The 21,545-nt window shown below is 41.1% G+C and overlaps 2 protein-coding genes across 5 annotated transcripts in view; both read left to right on the top strand.

Moving 5' to 3' along the window:
- The window catches only part of susd6 (sushi domain containing 6), a 31,383-nt gene extending 19,284 nt beyond the window's left edge, over positions 1–12,099 (top strand). For both annotated transcript variants that reach the window (XM_063494879.1, XM_063494880.1), the window contains exons 3-7: positions 6,660–6,857; positions 7,369–7,563; positions 7,693–7,831; positions 8,771–9,246; positions 9,706–12,099. In XM_063494879.1, coding sequence (XP_063350949.1) covers positions 6,660–6,857; positions 7,369–7,563; positions 7,693–7,831; positions 8,771–9,246; positions 9,706–9,731 — 1,034 coding nt within the window. In that variant the 3' untranslated portion in view covers positions 9,732–12,099. The remainder of the gene's footprint in view (positions 1–6,659; positions 6,858–7,368; positions 7,564–7,692; positions 7,832–8,770; positions 9,247–9,705) is intronic.
- A 1,088-nt stretch (positions 12,100–13,187) lies between these two features.
- Positions 13,188–19,557, top strand: srsf5b (serine and arginine rich splicing factor 5b). Of its 3 annotated transcripts, XM_063494978.1 has the most exons (9): positions 13,213–13,297; positions 13,376–13,440; positions 13,514–13,660; positions 15,290–15,360; positions 15,445–15,558; positions 15,914–15,986; positions 17,316–17,389; positions 17,479–17,586; positions 18,159–19,557. In XM_063494978.1, the coding sequence occupies exons 3-9, from the start codon at positions 13,535–13,537 to the stop codon at positions 18,472–18,474; spliced, it is 882 nt and encodes a 293-aa protein (XP_063351048.1). In that variant the 5' UTR covers positions 13,213–13,297; positions 13,376–13,440; positions 13,514–13,534; the 3' UTR covers positions 18,475–19,557. The 3 variants fall into 3 exon arrangements, 2 of the variants coding, with proteins under 2 accessions (XP_063351047.1, XP_063351048.1); XM_063494977.1 differs by lacking the exon at positions 13,376–13,440 and having other exon boundaries at positions 13,188–13,297; XR_010096331.1 differs by lacking the exons at positions 13,376–13,440; positions 18,159–19,557 and having other exon boundaries at positions 13,188–13,297; positions 16,352–17,389; positions 17,479–17,524.
- The last annotated feature ends 1,988 nt before the right edge of the window (positions 19,558–21,545 follow it).

The raw sequence follows: 21,545 nt of genomic DNA, 5'->3' as shown, positions 1-21,545 counted from the left end.
CGTTGTGTCACTGTATACTGTGTGAGATGTCTCTCTGCTTTGCTTGAGTGTGTGAAAGAATAACTATTACACGTAGGATGTTGTGTCACATTATGCAGAAGCAATGACTCATCTAATAACTTCTAGTTTCGTGCCTACATGACCAAATTATGAAATGCTTTCACTGTCAGGACTTCACAATACTAGGGTTTTTCCCAACACGTGGAAACCACTAAAGACGTATTATCCTCCCACCAGATGAAAATAACCAAGACGCTGAAAATGTTTTGACCTTTTTAAGTGGAGTTTAATTTACTGAAGCATGGAATACATTTGATTAGCAAATGGCCAAAAATGCCAGGAAAATACACAGACTTCTGTTGCGTAAGGCACCCTAGACTAATTGATGTAATTATGTGCAGACCAGTCATGTTTATGAGATCCATTTTAAACCAGGAAAAATCTTTTAGAAATACCAAATTTGGTAAAGTCAAAACTTTTACTGACCAGTTTTCTGTCAGTAATCATTTTAGTAATATTTTTACTTTTGTTAGACCTGTCACAGTGACCACACTGTCAAATTTTTATTCTTTTTAGATATTTAAAATGAATCATACCAGATTTTACCAATGGTAGAAATGAGTTGGCGAGACCACTAATTCTTTCCAATGCTACCCTCAATACGGGCTCTGGTGTACTGTACTGTACTCTAATAACAACAGCTTGGCTAAAAATCCCATGGATTAGCAGGAGAGACAGGGGAACGTGGCGAAAAACAAAAAAACACCCATCCCAAAAATGACAGCAATGTTGTCAAAAACAAAAACAACAGAGGACTTGGAGGGAGGCCAAAAAATGAACAAAAACATATTTACACAGCCAAAGAGAGCATCATCATCCCCTCGGTTTTGAGCTTAATCCAATGCACGGCCCCCCCTCCCCATAGCATATATCCATGCACACAAATTCCCTCGCTCCCTGACACACTTAAACATGCACACTGGAAAACACACCCTCTTTTATGGCCCATTGTTGCATAGAACAACCAGACAGTTGGCTACAGAAGTCATCAGTATCTGATTTGCTTTAGAGCACACCCAGCTTGTAATGGAGGATAATTAGAAATTTAATTTGCTGGGGCAAAGAGGGCTCAAACCCTTTTTCCCACTTCTGTTTTCCTCAATCCATTCCCCACCCCCTCCAGCTCTTAGCAGACTGACTACCATCAGTAACAGATGGGAAAAGGGAGATATTCACAGCCAGTCCGACACTTTAGAGCAAGGCAGGCGATATTAACGCCCCCCGTGGTCTTAGTCTCCTAGAGCATAGCCTTAAGGCGCTGAATGTTGGGATTAGCAATCAGCCTCACGGGTGCCCTGTGTGGGCCCAGTCCTCCCAAATGTTTCCCCAACCTTTTAGCAACCAAGCTCTTTCGTTAGCTTACAACTGCGTTCCCAGATTTATTCTAATAATTTAACCTTTTCATATGTCTGTTTTATTTAACTCAATATGGTAAATGTTGGAGCATAATACTGCTGGGGTCTTCAGTGGATAATGAAGGCAAGTAGGGGATAATCTGTTGGCCACATCCTTAAACACAAATGTATTTGTACAAATGTACAAATGTATTTTTTTTTTATTTCTGTAAGTGTGCTTTTTACACTTGTTCCTTCCACTGGCTTTCACAAGGCACTTGTGACTCTCCTTTAGTCATTGTTGTTTTTCGACATTTCTCAAAAACCTGCTCTCTTGAGCAAACTCTTAACATCAGACCAGCGAGAGAACAGCTTGTGTTTAACTGTGACTCATTCCCTTCTTCATAAGCACAAAACGTGGTGTGCTGAAATCCACTCTGGCATTGCTTAGTGCTTTAATCATTTTTCCTAGTGTGTGCTTTCAAAGCTAGTATTCAATTTAGGCTGAGAGGCTGATGGAAAACGGGGAAACAGCAAGGTTATACATTATCTTTACCACTGCACCATCTCTGGGCACCAAACGAGTGTTTATACTTTCCTTTAACAGCCTCTATCCATTTTTGCTTGTCCGATCCACAGTGTGGTATGAACTGAAGACTCATCTCCCCATTGCTCTAGTGCAGAGCCTCTCCCTCACACTTCCGACTGTTAGTTGACGCTTACCTGCCGCAACATGTCTCATTGTGGATTGTGATTGCTCAGAGCCATCATGTTCCATGGTAATGACGTATTTCTGCGCTCTTCCTTCTCTCGCTCTTCCTCCCTTCTCCTCCCGTTCTGTTTATGTAATGATGAGTGCATATTCCTGTCAGTATTTTTCGATTTTACTGCTTCTTGTTATTTTCTTTACCGCTTCTAAACGTCACCTCTGTCTTCTTTGGTAATTTTCAGAAGTACTTCTTTTCCCCATCTGTGCTCTTTTTGCAGTTGAATATAATTATATATTTGACCCTCAGGTAGGCTCAAACTAGTTTTGACAAGTACAGTCCCATGAGGGTATGGGTTTAAGTCAAATTTCTTCACTGCTCCACTTCCTTTTGACGTTTCTTTATTTTCCAGATCTTTTTCATCATTTTCACTTTTTAAGCTGTCATCCATTTGAGTTTCTCTATTCCCAAAGGATCCAGTAAGGGAAAAAGCGTGTGTGTGTGTGTGTGTGTGTGTGTGTGTGTGTGTGTGTATTTTACCCATACCTGAATCCATGTTAGCACTATAATGCAACACAGAATTACTTTTATTATCACTTGAACAGCTAAGTAATTTCATAGCACCGTTTTAATAGTTTTGTCTTTAAGCTTTATACGAGAACCTGCCTGAGACCAAAGCTGACATATTGAAAAAAAGATACATTTACAGTCTTTTCCACAAATTCCTACTTGTGTTGTTCAATCTGGGTAGATAATAGAAGTATCTGATGCTGTTTAAATCATCCTTACAATAGTACAGGGAACCACACTGTGCTCCTCTGCAGTTTGTAAAAATATTCTGGGCTGTTTCTGTCGTGACAAGCAAAGGCTTGTCACTGATTTTCTTTGTGAATGCTAGTCTTGGTGTAGCAGATGCAAATGAAAAACTCCAATAATGGAACTCTCACAGAGCTCATATGCAGTTCAGGTTTTTCCTGCCTTGACTGAAAGCACTTAGTTTGCTGGGCTTCTTAATGGAGCAGAAGTTCCCACATTGCCATGCATTTCATTGCCTACGGGGTTCATTCAGACTGGCCTGACTTCAGTAAACTGTGTGACCTGAACAATGTAAGCCTGTCATTGGAACAGTTTCTTACTGCTCTGTCAGCTAACACCATGATCATGCAGCAGCCTTGTTGACTTACCAACAACATAAACAAAAGTGTATGTGCTTAAAGTTACAAGAAGAGCGAGCCTCTCATTCTGCACTCACAAGTGTTATACATGATTTGAGATAAAGCCAGATTCTCTGGTCTCTTCTGTGTTTCTCGGCTCATTATTTTTTATCAAGCAGCACATTTAAATACAGTATGCAGTCTGAACTCATTACTATAGAATAAAGAGAGAGAACAGAGGAAGCCTTTGTTGTAATAGGTTTAAGGTATTGGCATTATGCATCTTTTTTTTAATCTGTCTTTGTCTAAGAATAGCATTAACTCAACTTACATTAATATGCTCATGCATTTGTATCTGAAGCAGTCCTGCAGATAAGAAAACATTCAAAAGAACAAAAGGATGAATGCAATTACCACTGATCTGTCTTCTGCACTGCTATTGACTGCCTTGCAATGCACCACAAAAGATCAAAACAGTGGCTAAAGGCTGTTGCCCCAAAATGCCCCCTCAATCCCTTTTTTTGTTCCCTGCTGCCTTTCAGCCCAGGGTCATTAATTCATCACCTTACCACCTCTGTTACTACCATCCTTTACTCAGAGGTCCTTTAATCACCCACAGGCAGTTCAGGGACTGAGTCATGGTGTCAAATGGCATCCTGAAATAAGTGCAGACAGTGTTTGTATGTGTAGGAGAAAGCGTGACTGTGTGTGAGTGTGAACACTTGATACTACTTTAACACACAAAGCTTGGCATTTCTTGTAAGGAAACTCCAACTCATTGTTAAAGTCTGGTTATTACTGGTAATCTCTTTCAGTATATTAAGGCAGCTCTTTAAATATCTCTTTACAGATCCTGCCTATCAAAGCCAATGTGTTTGTGTCTGTTTACGGGATTGTAGATTTTAATTTAGGTAGCTGCTGTAATCATGTTTTTGAACTTGAGATTCAGGATGGATCATCTAATTACATTTTGAGATGTGTGTTCTGTATTAAATCTGTGTACTATAGAAGCTAACTAGAGCTTAATTAGTATTTGATTAAAAAAAATAAGCAATCAAGGAAATGAATGTAAAACCAAATGAGACGTTTCAGTAAAACCAAATGTGAAACATTTGTGTGTTTCTTTGTCTTACATCATCTTTGACTTTGGTTTTGGACACTTGACAGGATGCAGCTGCTAATCTGGTGATATCATCTGTCCTTTTGGGAAACTTTAATCAGCATTTTTCAGGGTGCTATGCTCTAAATAGTTAGTTATTCAAGATAATAACAATGGTTATCTTGAGATTAAGCCATAATGAAAAATAATTGCTAGCTTCTGCTGATAAAATTAGATGATTTGGAAGTAAAGAGGGTTTAATGTCGACCTCATTATCTTCAATTTTATATCTAAAACTGTATTTATAATTTTAGAATATACCTACAATAATGTTATGGTAACTGCATGTTTTGTTCTGCTCAAAACACACACACCCACGAGCTCAGGGTGTGCCTTGTTTCTGGGTGTTGACTTTGTTTTTGTGTGTGTGTGTGTGTGTGTGTGTGTGTGTGTGTGTGTGTGTGTGTGTGTGTGTGTGTGTGTGTGTGTGTGTGTGCGCATGTTTGTTGTGTATGAGTAGGCACTCGCACATTTAGAGTGTTTGCATTTAATCTTGTGCTGCCAGCTTAGAGCGGCATTTCTCTCCGGAGATTAGAGGATGTTCGAGGCACTGCTGTGGAAATAGTCTCTCTTTCAATCTCTATACACACACACACATACACATACACATACACACACACACACACCACTCACACACACAAGAGGCAAGACAAAGTGCCTGTTTGCGGTGTTGGTGTGTTTGTTTATGTCAAACAAGTGATAAAGCACTGCATTAGACCATTGCTAATATGATTTTATAAATACTTAGACCAGGGATTAAATAATGAGCCATATGGTCATTAGTGCTGATGGCATTATTAATGTTTTTGTGTTGAGTGTTTAATTTTACTTGTTAGTAAGAAAAGCCACAACACAGTGTATAATTCAAATCAATAAATCAGACAGATATGATGTACGGATTAAAAGACAAAAAAAAAATCCTTCACTTATTATGACAAAATTAATTTATACATTATTGCCCAAAGGGGTTTAAGTGTTTATTGGAAAAATACTTGGCTTCCACTGAAGCCAAGCCCGACCTCCTCCCAAATGGGTCACATGGGTGGTAATAAAGATGTCTGTGTATGATCTACATATCTTTTTTCAGTCAGTCTTACCGAAAGCAAAGTCAGTCTCCTGCTGTCTCAATTTACACAGGTGTTGCAATGTTGATGTCAGATCGGCTGGATTTACAGGCTCTGCTCTTGCCAGTAACAGCTTTTGTTGCCTGCGTGTATTAACATGGCAGTGGGAGTGCAGCACAAATTCACTCTAACACTGTGATTAAACAGTCGCACAGACGCAAAGAGCAGTTGCCGTATCACTGCAGTATGTATGTGTGATATATGGAGCACAGGAAGGTGGATCAAAGCTCGATTAACTTTAGGTCTTCTGACTCATCTTGTGTTTATTGGCTGGCTTAGAGCTTCAAGTCTGTCATTAGCACGGAGTAAATGAGCCTCGCTAAAGACTCTGTCTCTCCGCCAGACAGATAGAACCAATGTTAGCGTGGGCTGAAAACGGTTTAATGAACAGCAAATAATCAAGAGAAATTAGATCTGTATGAAGCTCCTTGTGACATTTTAATCCACTGTAGGCTCTTGAGGTATTCTCTAAGATGCACAGCACGGCTGTCTCCACCTAACTTGTCATGTTGATACAGTGCTTCTCTCTTACCACAGAGCTTTAATTATAAGCTCAACCTGTCAATTTGACAGAGGCTCCCTCTGAAAAGTTGTTTGACCCTGTGGCAGTCGCCTGCAGGGGAGACCAAGATGCAGTTTATGTCAGAGTAATGAAAGGACGGCACTATATTCCAGCACCATTAATCTACCACTAAAATTTTAGTCAACGGAAAATGGTTCCCTGTTAAACTTTGATGGAGTCGGACAGAACACAAACTGTTTAATTCATAAATTTGGCACAATAATGGTAAATTATTCTTCAGATAACCGAGCAACTTCTCAGTCAAACACTTCCTGTTTCCTTGTAAGCCCTATAAATTGGAAAATTCTACATGAATTGATCCTTAAGACGTACATTATTTCCAGAAGGAGTCTCAGCTTCATTTAGTTACATAATTTATAATCGCTTTATATGGATCAAGATCCCAAATTGGATGCTGGCCTGCAGCTGGTAGTTCCTTAAGTAAGTGAGGGGAAGAGTTCTCAGATCATGTTTATGTCTTGCTCAGAAGAGTTTCTCCACTGACAACTTTAAACAGCCCACTAATAATTATTTCTTTGACTTGTTTCTCTATCTTCAGGTTGTCAGCACCCACCTGGTGTGCAGCACGGATACCTGCTGAACCAGACTGAATCCAACCAGGGGCCTTTCCCACCTGGCACTGTGTTAGTGTATGGCTGCGAGTCTGGATACATCGCCGAGTCTGGATCCAGATCCATCGTGTGTACCACTTCTGGAACCTGGTCCCAACAACTGCTACGCTGCATCAAAAACAATGGTAAATAAGCTTCAAAAATGCAAATATACCTGTGATAAAGCAGACAAGCAATGCAATTTAGTGTTTTTAATGCGACTTCATGTAGCGTACTGTCCATTTTGTGGTCAAAATCCACATTTTTAGCTGATTTTGCACATAAGAAAGCCACTTTTCTTTATACTGATAAAACATGCAAATTATTTTTTAATATCGCGTATGCGCTGATGTAGGCAGGGGTAGTCTGGGAGGATGTGTATGGATATTTGTATTGCTGTCATACATATTTGTATTTTATAGTTTATTTACTCTTAATGTCTTCCCTATAAGGCAACTTTTATTACTTCTAACATTGATCACGTGCTCATAAGAGACATGGCTGTACCAAATCTGAAGTGTCAGACCTCTTTGGAAAATTCAGCTTAATTCTGAGAACTCAAGCCAAAGGAATTAAATAAGTACACATGTAGTAAATAACAGTGAACACATTTTCAACAACAAACGTAAAATCTCTATTGCCTGTCTCTCTCTCCAGTATGTTCACCCCCTACCGAACCAGAAAACGGGGGCTACCGTTGTCACCCGACTCACTGCAGCCCTCTGATCGAAGGCACCGTCATCGAGTACTTCTGCGACGAGGGTTACGCTCTGAAGGGAGAGTACAAGTTCCTCACCTGTCGGAATGGCGAGTGGGACCGTCCCATGCAGATTAGCTGCCGACTCACAGAAGGTCTGCCATCTCAGCTAATCTCTGTTAGCTGTTATATCTCTGTTCATGAGCATGCATAACCAGTTGCAGATATGTTAAAATCAGCAGATCACATTCTCACTTCCTCTACGTCTTGTTTTGCCCTTTCAGAGAAGGAACCGAGTTCTCCACTGGGTACACCTGCTCTGTCTATTGTGATATCCACAGCCGGCTCTGTGGCATTCGTCCTGCTTTTAGTGGTGCTGTTTGTTCTTGTACAACCAAAGCTCAAGTCTATTCATCACAACAGGTAAGACACATAAACTTATAAACTTTACTGCAGTCTCACACCAGCAGATACTTCGCGATAAAAAATTAGTTGGATATGTTGCTGATAACAAAAACTCCACTTCTACGCAGTCATGTAGTTTCTCAATCGACTGAAGGCATTTTTAGTTGTGGTTTCATAAATTTCAGGACCTTATGTAACATTTTAGAGGGTATTTTCTAAGACAATTGAATAAATTCTGTTCATATCCTTGTTGCAAAACATAGTCGCTCATCTCTTCTTAATGGGCTCCATTGTAAAGCTGGTTTCAGGGAAGTTGCTCCTCTTCCTCCGAAAACATCAATAAAATAGGCCAGTAAAGTGTGATTACTTGAAATGACATCAGCCTTTAGATTTAGTCACATTTTACAGCCTGGTAAAGACTTTTCAGCCTCTGTGTGGCTCTGTTTGTGTTTTGTTTCTTCAAAATATATAAATATATCATATCAGTCTTTTTGTCTTACATGGAAACTTTCGAAAGCTTAACCTCTGTGCCATAAATTAACACAATCTTTCTGTGACACACCCAGCATTCAGAAGTTTTGGTTGGCTCGAATCATAAAATTTTTATGTTTGACTAGTTGCGCCGGTTAGCATTTCTTGAATTCCTTAGTAATGAAACATAGCCTATGTTATGAGTTAATGCCATCTGCGTAACTAACCAGCTGTGCTGTGGCTCTGTGATAAAAAGGACAGCAGGGTTTGATCTAATGATCATTAACACTATTCCTGATTGTTTAGTGGTCTCAAGGGTTTAGTGTAGCCTGCTGTAAAGAAATTGCACAGTCAACACTAATCAGTAATCACTTTAGAGGTTCTACTGCAATATACAACGTGCATGACTTTCAGCTTGAACATGGACTTGGTTTGGTGATTCATCTGGTTCACACTTTTCATTCTTTCTTCATGTCTGTTTATCAGGAGGGAGCAGGGCGTGTCGGGCCAAGCCAGCTCCATCATGGTGGAGGGTGTCCAGGTGACCCTGCCCTCCTATGAAGAGGCAGTATATGGAAGCAGTGGACCGTGTGGCGCTTCCGGTCCTCTTCCTCCTCCTTCTTCACCGCCGCCTCCAGTCCCCCCAGAGTCTCGAGTTCCTATTGTGCTCTCTGAGGGGCTTCCTCAGGGAGCCACAGGAGGTCAAAGCTCCAGGAGAACCCGCCACCACAGAGACTTAGACTTCTGTCTCCCATCCACCTCCTCCTCTTCATCCTTCTCCTCCCGCCGTCATGCAGAGACGGTGTTGGTTCACCAGGCTCCCTCTTCCTCCTCTTCATCATCATGGATTACAGAGCACCCTGGGGGTGCATGCGCAGGTCCCCTACCTCTCCGTAGAGACTCTGACAGCAGCGACCAGCACAGCCTACTTTCTGTCACCTCAACAGATGATTTTTGTGATGGTAAGACGATGCAGTCTGCTCATTTTTCTCTGATTTTTAAGTTGTAGCTGCATTGGTCTAACTGTGTTCCTATATATTCCATAGACTAAGTTACAGCTAAGATTCTGAATAAAGACAGAGGAGCACTTTAGATTAAAAACTCAACCACTCTGCATTGGATTAAGTTTGTAAATTTAAATAACTGATTTTTTTTTCCTTTTTTCTTTGTTTTTTATAGAGGATAGCATTAAAAAGTAGCCAGTGTGACGCCTGTGTAATATGTACATGGATTTTATTTTCGATAGAACATGTAAAGTGCACATCAAGGACAAGAGTAGACAAGACCAAAAATGACAAATGAATAAAACTCAATATAAACTTTGATGTAATGTATTTTAAGTGTGATGGGTTGAGGACTGCACTAAGAATGACCCTAAAGGTATTGGTCATTTGTCATATGACTCTTCTCTTCTTCTACAGATATTCCCCTGTTGAAGGAAGCATGAAGCCTGCTGGCCTGCTATCAGCATCAGCAGCAGAGCTCCTCTTTCCCTTTCTCACGCTGCTGGCCAGAACTGACTGTGGCTGTCAACCTTCTTCCCTGAACCCGCCCCACTGCAGCCAGCAGAGAAAAGACTAGAACTGTGCCCTTTCCCTATCGCAGCCTCTTCTGCCATTGCTAGACATGCAGAGCAAAGCTGACAACCAATACCCATATTGCACTGTAAGGCAATTACGGAGCACCACAGGACCCACCTGCTGGATCAGACTAAAGACAAGCCAGACAAGCAGAGTGGTGCCAGTTCAAGTTAAATCCTGTAGATCCTGTGTATATGAGTAAAAAACATACCTGAGTCAAGGTTGTGTACTATAGGCTATGTATTACCATACACTTGCCTCTACCCAGATGTATTTCTCTATATTAACATTGCTAAAAGAGGCTTCTTCAGAGAAGGCTACAACAATCGAGACACGCCAGGTGCATCTGACACAACTGCGGATACAAAAAAAAAAGAACAAGAAGAAAAGGAAAAAAAAGGTGTGATTTTCACTCCTGATGCTGTTGGCACTCAGTCTTCCCACCATACTTGAAAAGTTGTGAGTGATGCCTGAGTTCCTTGTGAATGCTGCATGTGGTTTTCAGTTGTTTGCTGTCACGGCACGGCGGCCTATTCTGAATGAAGCATGAAGCCTCCTCTCTGACTGTCTGCTTATCTGTGCATCCGGTTGGCGTCTAACGTGTGGATAAGTAGGAGTGACAACCACTTCACCAAATCACAACTATAAAAAGATCTGCTTCTTTTTTTCTTTTTTCTTTTTTGTTCTGTTGCTCGCTGCACCCGGCATCTGGAAGCTGCTCCTTCTGTCGCATGAGTGGGATTAATTGGTGTTTTGGATCCACAACTTCGCTACACATCTTAGCTGTACAGGGAAAGAAAAACAAAATGCAACATTTTATCTGAGCTTAAGAGTGAGCTGTTATTGTTGTTGTTAAACAAGGTGATTGGGCACATGAGTAAAATTTAATTTCTTCCCATCGTATTTATTGCGTGGCGTGTGGCTCGGTTTGCTTTAAGTTGCTTGATTTTGAGTGCGTGTCTGTGCGTGTATGTTTATGTGCCAGCGAGGCCACAGAGGACATGTCCTCTTATTGGTTAGGCCTTGATACAGCCATTTCCTGATTTGCCTCCCTTCTGATCCGAGGCTGGCTTCACAATGTCCCCGTCAGTCACCATAGGAAAACATCCCTCCCAGCATTGAATAAGTCACATGAACAAACCAGCTTCACTTCGGGCGTCGAGTCCACAACACAATGTGTGTATTATTCATTCGCTCTCAAGCTAGAATAGTTATTATGTTCTGCTGAATGGCTGTAAAACACAGGCCTCCTCAGAGGAACTGGCTCATGCCCATCTTCACACTGAACTAAGGACTCTCCACTTTCGTGCATTATTGACACAAACTGCAACTGGTTGCAGTGAAGTAAATAAGAGTTTTGTTATAAATATAAATATATACAGCACCCTGTCACATGTACTCACTCACCCCTTGAATGCCAAGTGCAAGCTTAAGAGAGAATCGTGTTATTCTGTGAGAAGTCATCCTCTGTTTTCGTTGCCACTTGAAAAGCTTTGGGGGTTGAGCTGGTCACCCTGACAACAGCATGACTGGGATGGATCCTCAGAGCTACTTTATAAGCTTAACTGCCTGGGAAAAAAATACAATAACACAGCAACCTGTCTGAATTTCTATTCTCAGTTTTATTTTGGCATTCGTTTGTCACGTCAATGGCTACATTATTAATGCAAACAGATGTTGCCTTAGACTTGTAAATTTTTTTTCTTTCTTTTTTTTTTTTTGATGTATAATCTTAAGCCTCTGCATTGGTTGCGCCACAATACTGCAACATGTTCTGTTTTCCCAATGGCCTTACTCTATTCTTTTCTATTCTATGCATAAAACTGTCTGTATATGTATCAATGAGTTTACTTTTGTTGTGGACACGACTAAATGAATGTCCATCCTTCTCTGTCCTCCCCTAGCTTTTCCAGCTACTGTGATGATGATGATGATGATGATGATGGTGATCCTTTAAGCACCTATGTTTTATTTGCCCTTGGCTTTCTCTTTTGTTACAAGGCATTAAAAAAATCATGGTAAAGGGGCAAAAATTGAATTCATTTGCATTCAGAAGCACTGTTGTACAGTGTTGCTTCCCAGTTTGAAAAACATCTGGATTTTTGTTTGTTTCAATGCTTTCAGCTTTGGTTTTTCCTCTGTACATGGCAGTGGGTGTGAAGATAGTAATTTAATATTTGTATAAAGTTTAATTTAATTTTACAGTGTGTATATAACTTTCTAATTAAAGCTTTCTTTTGAATGTGTAAAGTGACCTGTCTCTTATTCATTACCACATTGTGCTGGACCTCCTCTGTTTTGCCAAATTTATGCACTTCCAGGAAAATATTGATCACATTGTCATGTCAAGACATTTCCAGTGCAATGTGTATCCGCTTGTGTTACTCGGAACATGATTCATTTTCCTTTGGACTGGAAAATGGAAGACCTGAATCTCGTTTTGCACATGGATGGCCAGCTCCAGTCTGAATGAATGCACAAGCAGATTTCCTAGTACCATCTGATATTTTTAAGCCTAACAGGGCTGTGCAGTGAATCCGATTTTTATTTAAATACAAGTCTAGCTTCCTGCAATTATTAAAACAAGATAATCAAGATGGAAATCTTGTTTAGCTTTAAGCATCATTTTACTTCACTTTTGCCTCTCCATTTAATGTCCAAATTTAATTCACAGGCTGTGGCAGAACTGCTTCTTTTAGTTTTTCAGCTGAATTATAATTAAAGCTAAAGGAATCATTCAGTATTAAAAAATTATTCCGATCTATCCATATTGATCATATATATTTTTGCATTACCTAGCAGCTCAGTTTTGGGTGGTATTGCATCTCCTCCAAATCAGTAGAAATAAAATTTAAACGTTTAACTGATGGGAGATGGAAAAAAAACTCATGGTTAAAGGTTATCGTGGTTTGTTTTGATCTATGTGTGTTGTCTGCTGTGGTTGATTGAAACCTGAGAAGCCTATCCTCCTTTAAAGGTGTGGTATTGCTTTCTTATTACCTGTTTTTTTTGTTTTGTTTTCTGCTTGATTTCTGTAAAAATTATTGCAACTTGCGCTTTATTGTTATGATCCTTTGTCCTGCTGCTCTACTAGTATTATGCCAAACAGCCTAATTAAACCGTAGACATAATGCTCAAAATGAGAAAATTGGTTTTAAATGTTTTCTATATAGTTGCCGAGTGACACCTAGTGGTCAGACTCCAAAACTACATGAGTCGGATTTGTGACGTCATCTCCGTAGACGTTCTCCCAGCACTTCGGCTTTTTTCGAGTTCTGCAGTGTCAGGCTGCGTCACTGGTCACGCGGGATGTACCCCCCCTCCCTCCTCCCAAACTCCCGGAGACAGCTGAGGTTCCATTTTGTTTTATTCTGGAGTTGAGGCTCACTGTCGCCAGTCAGTAAAAACAACTGCTGCTGCAGTCCTCTTAAAGGTACGTGTACATCGACTGGAATTTATTATATCTACATTACAGACGGGTGTCATTACTTGATATTATCTGGGTATTTAGTTATCTTTGGACCGACGGTTGACAGGCTATCGTTGCGAAAGCGGGCCACAGGCTGAGGCACATAAGTAGGTCATTTGTATTCCTCTGAAGCTGTGTTAGCTAAATCCTTAAAAACTAACGCAAGTGTTCTGCTTGTAGCTAATTAAACGTGACCAAATCATGAGCGGATGTCGTATTTTCATCGGCCGGCTGAGCCCCTCGGCCAGAGAGAAGGATGTGGAGAGGTTTTTCAAAGGATACGGCCGCATCCGCGATATCGACCTGAAGAGAGGATTCGGCTTTGTGGTGAGTCACCGAGCGAAAGTAGGTCAGGATGGCTGAAAGGTATTTAAATGTACTCTGAGCGCCATGCACAGCTCTGCAGTTAAATTTAGACTCCATACTTTATTTTACAGACCTGACGTGGTGTTTTGAAGCAGGCTGCCGCAGGGAATCATCATGGTTTCATTTTTACGGCCTACTTCTTGTTTGGTGAAATACCCACCAGCAAATCAGGGCCAAATCGAGACTCGTTCATATACTTGGAGCGTTTTCTGCATACCACAGTCATAAAGAAAGGAATTCAAAATATATGCATTTTTTTTTAAATCGGAAATTTCATAATAAAAAAATCCTAAATTTCGAGGTGGAACAAAGCTCGACTTTAAGCGGTTTTGTATATATTTCAAGGTGACCATTGAAATAAAGGTATTTTGCATGCTTCTAAATACCTACCCAAATAAGGACCTGGGAGCGTTACAAGATGGCTGCCGAGTGTCGAGACTTGCATCTGGAAAGATTTTGTTAGAGTTTTTTCCTGCATTAAAAATGTTATGGCACCCCCTAAAGAGGATTTGGCCTTCCCCCAATGAAAAATCACCAACGTTGTAATGACGTTATGATTTTAACAGTTTATTCTACTTATTAAATGGCCTGGACTAACAGATTTCTCAGAGATTTTGCTCCATATCGACGTTGACAGCATCACACAGTTGCTGCAGATTTGCTGGGTGATGATGATGAGAACATCCCAAAGGTCCTGTATTGGATTGAGGTCTGCTGGATTGAGGAGTACAGTCATGGTCTCATTGTCAGGTTAAAAGAGCTGTTTTAGATGGTTTGAGCTTTTTGACATGCAGCATCATCCTGTTGCAAGCAGCCATCCGAAGACGGACACACTCTAGTCATGTAAGGATGGACATTTAACTCTAGAACCACCAGGAGGTGTCATTCTTGAAGTAGTGTTATTAATTTTAATCAAATTTTAACTAAGATTTGACAACACGTGCTTGAATTTAAGATGAATTTTCAGGGGTTTTAATCAGATTTCTAAAATTTTGTAGATTATTTCATTACAAGTTAAAATCCACATTAGAATAAACCGAACATGGCTATATCTATCACAAAATCTACATCTATCAGTGGGGTCTCTTTTTATTGAAATAATAAAACACTTTCATTAAAGAAATCTGCAGATATGGAAGGAAAATCCATAGATTTGATTAGACAAGGTAATACCTACTGAAAAATCCTGGCATTAGCCACAACGTCTAATCTAATAGAGTTTCCCCTATTTTCATGTCCTTGAACACAATTTGGTCTCATTTGCTCTGATTTGTGTCCACTTATGCAACATTAATATTTCCTCTCTAGAAGGACAGAAAAGTCCACATTGCAACACTTGGAAGGGTTGGAGGTGGATTGAATCACTTTACCGCTCAGACCAGAGACCAATTTTGAGTAATGCGTGTGATGAATTTTTACACTTTTCTAAAAGAGTGATGTTATTCGTTACCATTCTTTTGGTATTAAAAGCTATTTGATTAGTCATTAAATGTTTCAGTAAAGTATTAAAAACAGGACACATTATTGGTGATGAAAAGGATAAACATTAAGAACTGTGGATGTAAAAGGTGTTGTGTGCTTGGTCCGCAGGAGTTTGACGACCCCAGAGATGCAGAAGATGCTGTTTATGAGCTTGATGGCAAAGAGCTGTGCAATGAAAGGTAATGAATTTCCTTTGTGAATAAAAGGACTCGTTTCCTATTTGTTGCCATAATAAAATATATTTTTAATGCTTGATACATCAGGGTGACCATTGAGCATGCTCGCGTGCGTCTGCGCGGTGGCCGCGGACGCGGTGGCGGCGGCGGAGGGGGACGTTTCTCTGATCGCTACGGCCGCGGCTCCCAGAACAGCCGGAGGTAACAGCTCCCCTTTTTAAGATGCCATGCAAGTTCCCTTTAATTTCATTCCAAAAAAGAAGAATGGATGCACACAAAACCTCAGCAAGCACGCTTTGTGAACAGCTTCTGTTATTTGGTGAGAGGTCAGTCGTCAGATTATTGCAGCAGTTTAATGGCCTGCGAGCTGGAAATGTTCATAGCCACGATTAACATGCACCACAAGTCTTGTCTTCGCTGATCTCGAAAGCTCTTTAACATGAGTTAGCCTTGTAATGACAGTTTGCTAATGAGATCTCTTAGACTCTGGGTAAAGTCTGTATCAGCCCTACACTGTTATTGCTCAATTGATTCTTTTATATCTTTCTATTTCCAGTCGTAACCCTCCTCCAATGCGCACCGAGAACCGCCTGATTGTGGAGAACTTGTCCTCTCGAGTCAGCTGGCAGGTTAGTATTGGCTCAAGCTTCTTTTAAAAACCAGAACAAAAGCAAAAAAAACATGACAAGCCTTTGAAAGCTGCAACAGAACACAAATGTTATCACCTCCATCAGTCTACCTCCAAAAATACACATTGAAGTTTTAGAATTGCTGCTAAAAACAGACTATGTTACTGAAATCAAAACAGTTCGAACAGTTTTACCTTGTTATATATCAGTCAGCCCAAGTTATTCTTTTTCAGAATGATTGCTCTGATTAATCTGCATATCATGCAGTTCATTAGTGATGCAAAGAGCAGCAGAAGCAGCAACAAAACACTTAATTTGTTCCTGTTTTCAAATTTTAACCAATTCTTCACCCCTTTATTTGCCAGTCATATGGAAGAGCTCGCTTATGGTGGAGTTAACCCCTTCTGGGTCCTTCTGTCTGGGTTGAGCCTGTGGTGTCAGCCAGTCTGTCCTACTCCTAGTTGATGCCTGCTGGTCATGTGAGCGCTCGCTCCACACTAGAGGCGCTGGCGGCCCCCTTCGCTCGCTCGCAACGCCTGATGTGTGGTTGAGGGCGAGAGAGAGGAAACAGAGGGTTGGCAGAGAGAAAGCAGAGGAGAGAGCGAGAGTCGATGGTGATGGTGGTGGCGTATTGATCGATGGTTCGTTAATTTGAGGGGCTTCGATCGATATCCCCCCCTCCCTTCCCCCCTCTGGTGTTCCCGCACGTCGTGAGCGAGAGAGTGTGAATTCCTGCCAGGTGCCCGTGGATATAATCTGCTGTTTTCCCGGTTATGGTGGGCTCGGAGAGCCTGCGGCCCACCCCAAAGGGTTTCGCTCTCAGGTAGTAGTTTCCTCTCTTCCACCCTGTTCACTCTCTTTACTGAGGTGGGGTGCCGAGGCAGGGATGATCCCGGCGCGGAGCCCTGTGCCCTCCTTCCCAAGGAAAATGGGGCTCTGAGTGCCAAATGCTGCCCAGGCTGCGCCTCTGCAGTTCTTGCAGATGGTGTTCATCTCTCTGTAGTTTTAACGAGCGGTGTGTCCAAGGACCTCAAAGCTGCTGCAAGTAATCCGCCAATCACAATTGGCTTAGACCTTAATTAGCAATTATGAAACCCTCTTCTTTTTTTCCCCCCCCCCCTCTCCTCTATTGTTTTTGTAATTTTCTATATTGTTGAAACACTTGCAAGCTGAACAGACTGTGAGGTTCTTGGACTCATTCTCCTTATCTGCAGTAGTCTGTGTAGTCCTCTCAGAGAATCTAACCATCTCTCTTCAGTCCTGTTTGTGTCTCAGCCTGTGCTTGTGTTCTGAGGCGCTCCGTAAATTGACCAAAGTTTGCATGTGTAGGACCTGAAAGATTTCATGAGGCAAGCTGGAGAGGTGACTTTCGCAGACGCACATCGTCCCAAGCTCAACGAAGGGTGAGACTATTAACCGGTGCCCAGTGTCTGTTTATAATAAAAAAAGGAAAGTGAGTTTCTGACTAACAGTGTGTCTTATTTGTTTTCAGGGTGGTTGAGTTTGCTTCTCACAGTGACCTGAAAAATGCACTTGACAAACTCTCTGGAAAGGAAATTAATGGCAGAAAAATCAAGCTCATCGAAGCTGCCAAGAAGAGGTGTGTTTGTGGAAAGCCGTTCACTTCAAATAACGCCAGAATTTATGAAAGATGTCTTTTTTGGCTGATGAACTCACTTTTTTCCTGTTTTTCTTTTATTTCTTTTCTTTTTAAAGTGTGCTTCAAACTGAACTCACCCAGTTGTAACAAATCAGCGCTGCTTTCAAGGAACTGCATACGCTTTTATTAAGAAAAACAGCTTATGTGTTGAAAGTCAAACATGTTTGAGTTTTGATAGTAATTAAGGAGACATTAGGTTAACCATTCAGTGCACCTGAACTAAATGTTAAACCCTCGTTTTCAAATTCTGCCATGTACAGACTGGTGGAATGTAGTACTGTACTAGTTTCTGATTACCGTGTTATGAAGGCAATTCCCAGTAAAATAGATCTGTAAAAATGGTTCCCTTGAGACGGATTTAATTAGTTTGGGTTTCACTTTGAGCACTGCAAAGAGATTAGTTTTCTTTTTTCATGAAACTGAAAATGCTAATTTAAGTAAAAGCTAATAATCTATCTAATCTTTTATGAATATTGATATGAAGCTGATGTAATTTTTTTTCCCTCTTTCAGGTCGAGAAGTCGCTCACGGTCTGAGAGCTCCTCCCGTTCGCGGTCCCGTTCCCGTGGTCGCTCTGCATCACGCTCCCCAAGACGCTCCCGCAGCCCTGCCAAAGCCCACAACCATTCCCGCTCCCGTAGCGGCTCACCTGCCGGCGGCGCATCCTCCCCAACCTCCAAATCTAAGGAGCCCGCCAAGCGCTCCTCCAAGATGAGCAAATCAGCGACCCCGCCCTCCCCCGCGCCTGCCCAGAGAGCCTCCGCCTCCCGATCCCGCTCGCGTTCACGCTCCCGCTCTCGTTCTCCTTCTACTGACAGCCAGCGCTAAAGGCTGGGTGTAAGTTATCGGGAGTCAACACAAGACACGGCTTTTTTCATCAGTAGAATCAGCTCGGAGGATCTGGCACACTGGAGCTCCTGTAAACTCTCTTTTGAAAGAGTTTTCCCGGAGCAAGGTTTGCTTTTTCCTGTCTGGACTTTTCAAGTCACTGTTGCTTGATTTTCCCACATTTACAGGTGTTCTCTGAATCCAGAACATTCTTGAACAGAACTTCTGTGGACAGCGATGCTGTTTGTCCTCTTCCTCACTAGTCAAGAAAGCCCGGACGCGTATCTGTTAACACCCTGTGGCTCAATTTCAGGTGCGGACATGCACCACCTTTGTTTCTTCTCGCAAAACGCCCGTGTGAGCCAGCATCTACATCAGTTAAATGAATCTCTCCACTATAATAAACTCTGAACAGGGATTTGAATTTCTGTTCAACTCTAGGATGCTTTTGATACGTCACCACTTAATCCTTTTGTGATACCTTTTGCTGGTCAGTGGCAGAATTTGAGATCATATTTCCTGTGCTTATTGCTCATGTTTTCTGAACCCCACAGCTGCTGCTGTATAACTTCTGATGGTTGCATGTGCTTTTGTTTCATCAGAATATAATACTTTTTTTTTTTTACCTATTTGTGCTTAATACTCTAATGTAACTTTGGCAGCTCTCTATCAAGAACAATTGTGTATAATTAAGTACAGCATCAGTTAAACAGCTGTACAGAAAAATTAATTTAATGAATCCCACTTTTGTTTGTTTTTTTTTTTTGTTTGTTTTTTGCGGTGGCTTTATTATTTTAAGAGGCAAAAACTCAAGGATCAAGTCGACATTTACTTTCAGTGGTTTTGCTTAAAGAATGCGGTTTTCATTAGCGTTGTACTTGTTTTTATTTGGGATTTTGTGTACAGATTGCAGACTTTTGTTTTAAATGTAATTCCAGTGGCCCTTGTTGGTACTATGAGAGTTTGGGTGGGGGGTAGATTTTTGTACATGAGGATTTTATTTTCAGTGAAAATTATAATGGGTGTTTGTATGGTGTAGAAAGACAATAGACTTAACTAATAAAAGAATTTTAATTAAAACTGGATTGTCGTCATTAGTAACTTAAGTTATAAAGCACCAATACATTTACAAGTTTCAGATTACAGTATGCTATAATAACTCTTCAGTAGCACATTTTTCAGCTTTAGGATTTACTTGTCTGAGAATTCACATCATTGATTGATGTTATACAGTAGACTCTTTCAGCTCCTCCCCAGTAGCTGCAGGCTGGTAATTCTCTGTGGGTTAGAGGCAGGTTCATTACAAACCAAGCTCTGGCACAAAAGTATCTAGTAGTTAAACATGAAATGCTAATGTCTGGTTATTCGTCTGCGTAGACAAAACATGATCACACTTATTCTTTGATTGTTCTTTTATTGTGTTTGTGTGAATGGAAAAATAAGAACAAGCGTCAAACTGTTTTCTCAGTATCTCATTGGTAGTTTGAGATTTTTAACGGCAGACATTTTGACATGTTCAAGCAGGAAAATTCAGTTTTCAAAAGAGACAGTTCGTGCTGCCTGACAGAAAAATTGTAAATGAGTTTGTAGCTTCGTAAGTCACCCAGTGACTTAGATAAGTGTCACTGAATTTTAAAACGCATGCATCAAAAAGATATACAGCCAACTATTTTAAAAGCTGATCAATCTTTTAGTCACTTATCAAAGAAACTCCAATCCAACAGAAAATGAAGCTGTGATTTTTCACAGTTTTTATTGGTCCTAATTTTTGTCCTCTCTGTATGACGGAGTCTTAAGGCCATGTTAAGAAAAAAAAATATTGGTGATCATTCTGAGAATAAAGTAAAAAATTTATTTTGAGAAGAAAGTCAAAATATGGAGATTACCATTGCTGTTTCAAGACAAACTGCCACGGCTGCTATGCCCTTTACAAATTGCCTTGTGTAGGTGAGTTGATGAAACAAATTGATCAGCCGACTGACCAGATGCAGCTTTGTGCACATCTTTTAAACATCCTTATCACCACGCTGTGTTCCCAGGAAGGAAGAGGTTTCCACAATCAACTCTTAAGTAGTATTGTTGCAAAGTGGAAGCATGTAGGAACCACAGCAAGTGCCATTTCAGAGGTGTGAACCAGTGTGTTTGTTCATGTAGTGTTCAAGCTTCCTTAACACACCGCAGGATGCCACAACTGTAGGTACTATAGAGCAATTATGGTCTTCAGCCTGGAGTTGATGTTGCCAGATGATACCCAACCTTCACTATTTTGATTCTCCTGATGGCAGGTCAGCAGTGGTGGCCAAATCACTACAAACAACCTCAAGGCTTCTAGCCCAGCCCCCCTCCTCCATATACCAGAGCCAACAATAGGCTCGCTCAGCTGCTTCCCCAATCCTGTGAACAGCTGTCTACTGCTCATTCCCTGAAACAATACAGTGTTTGCTGGGGACTCTCTCTTGCCATCCTTTCTCTCTGCACTTGGTATTTTAGGCTCTTGAGATGTCTCGAGGTCGTATCTTGAGATTTTAGGCCCAGTTGAGCAGATGACCTCCTTACCCTGCTCTGATCAGATATCCATGTCGGGCCTCAACGTTGCCTGGGTAACTGGTGGGATATTCAGCTTCCTTCACAGGTCTACTCCCATCTCCCACCTTGGAGGATATTGAGCTTAGGTCTTCTTGCAGTAGATGGTTGTTCCCTTGCCGAAATGAACTGTAATTATCATGCTTTAGGCTTGTTTAGTGGTTTTGGCCTTTTCCTGGCCTGCTCCAATCTCTGCAGCCTCTCTAAGCACCTTGTCATTTCACCTGTGTGTGCTGTGTGTCCTGTTTGATCAGGACACACAGCCTTTAGTGTTTGTTCAGTGTTTGGATCCAAGAGTTCCTGCCATTTAAGTTCCTTGTAATTAGTTATTTGTGTTAAATAAAGCTGTTGTTAAGTTCAGTCTATCCTGAGAGTCCTGCATTTGGGTCCTAACCTGCCTGCTACACACAACGCTGCATGGAACAATACATTTGAACTATTACCTCTTTGTGAAAATACAATGTTATACTGTTAATAGACGTAAAAGA

Source organism: Pelmatolapia mariae, linkage group LG15 (assembly GCF_036321145.2).
Source record: "Pelmatolapia mariae isolate MD_Pm_ZW linkage group LG15, Pm_UMD_F_2, whole genome shotgun sequence".
Lineage (NCBI taxonomy): Eukaryota > Metazoa > Chordata > Actinopteri > Cichliformes > Cichlidae > Pelmatolapia > Pelmatolapia mariae.
This window is presented reverse-complemented; position numbering and strand designations above follow the sequence as displayed.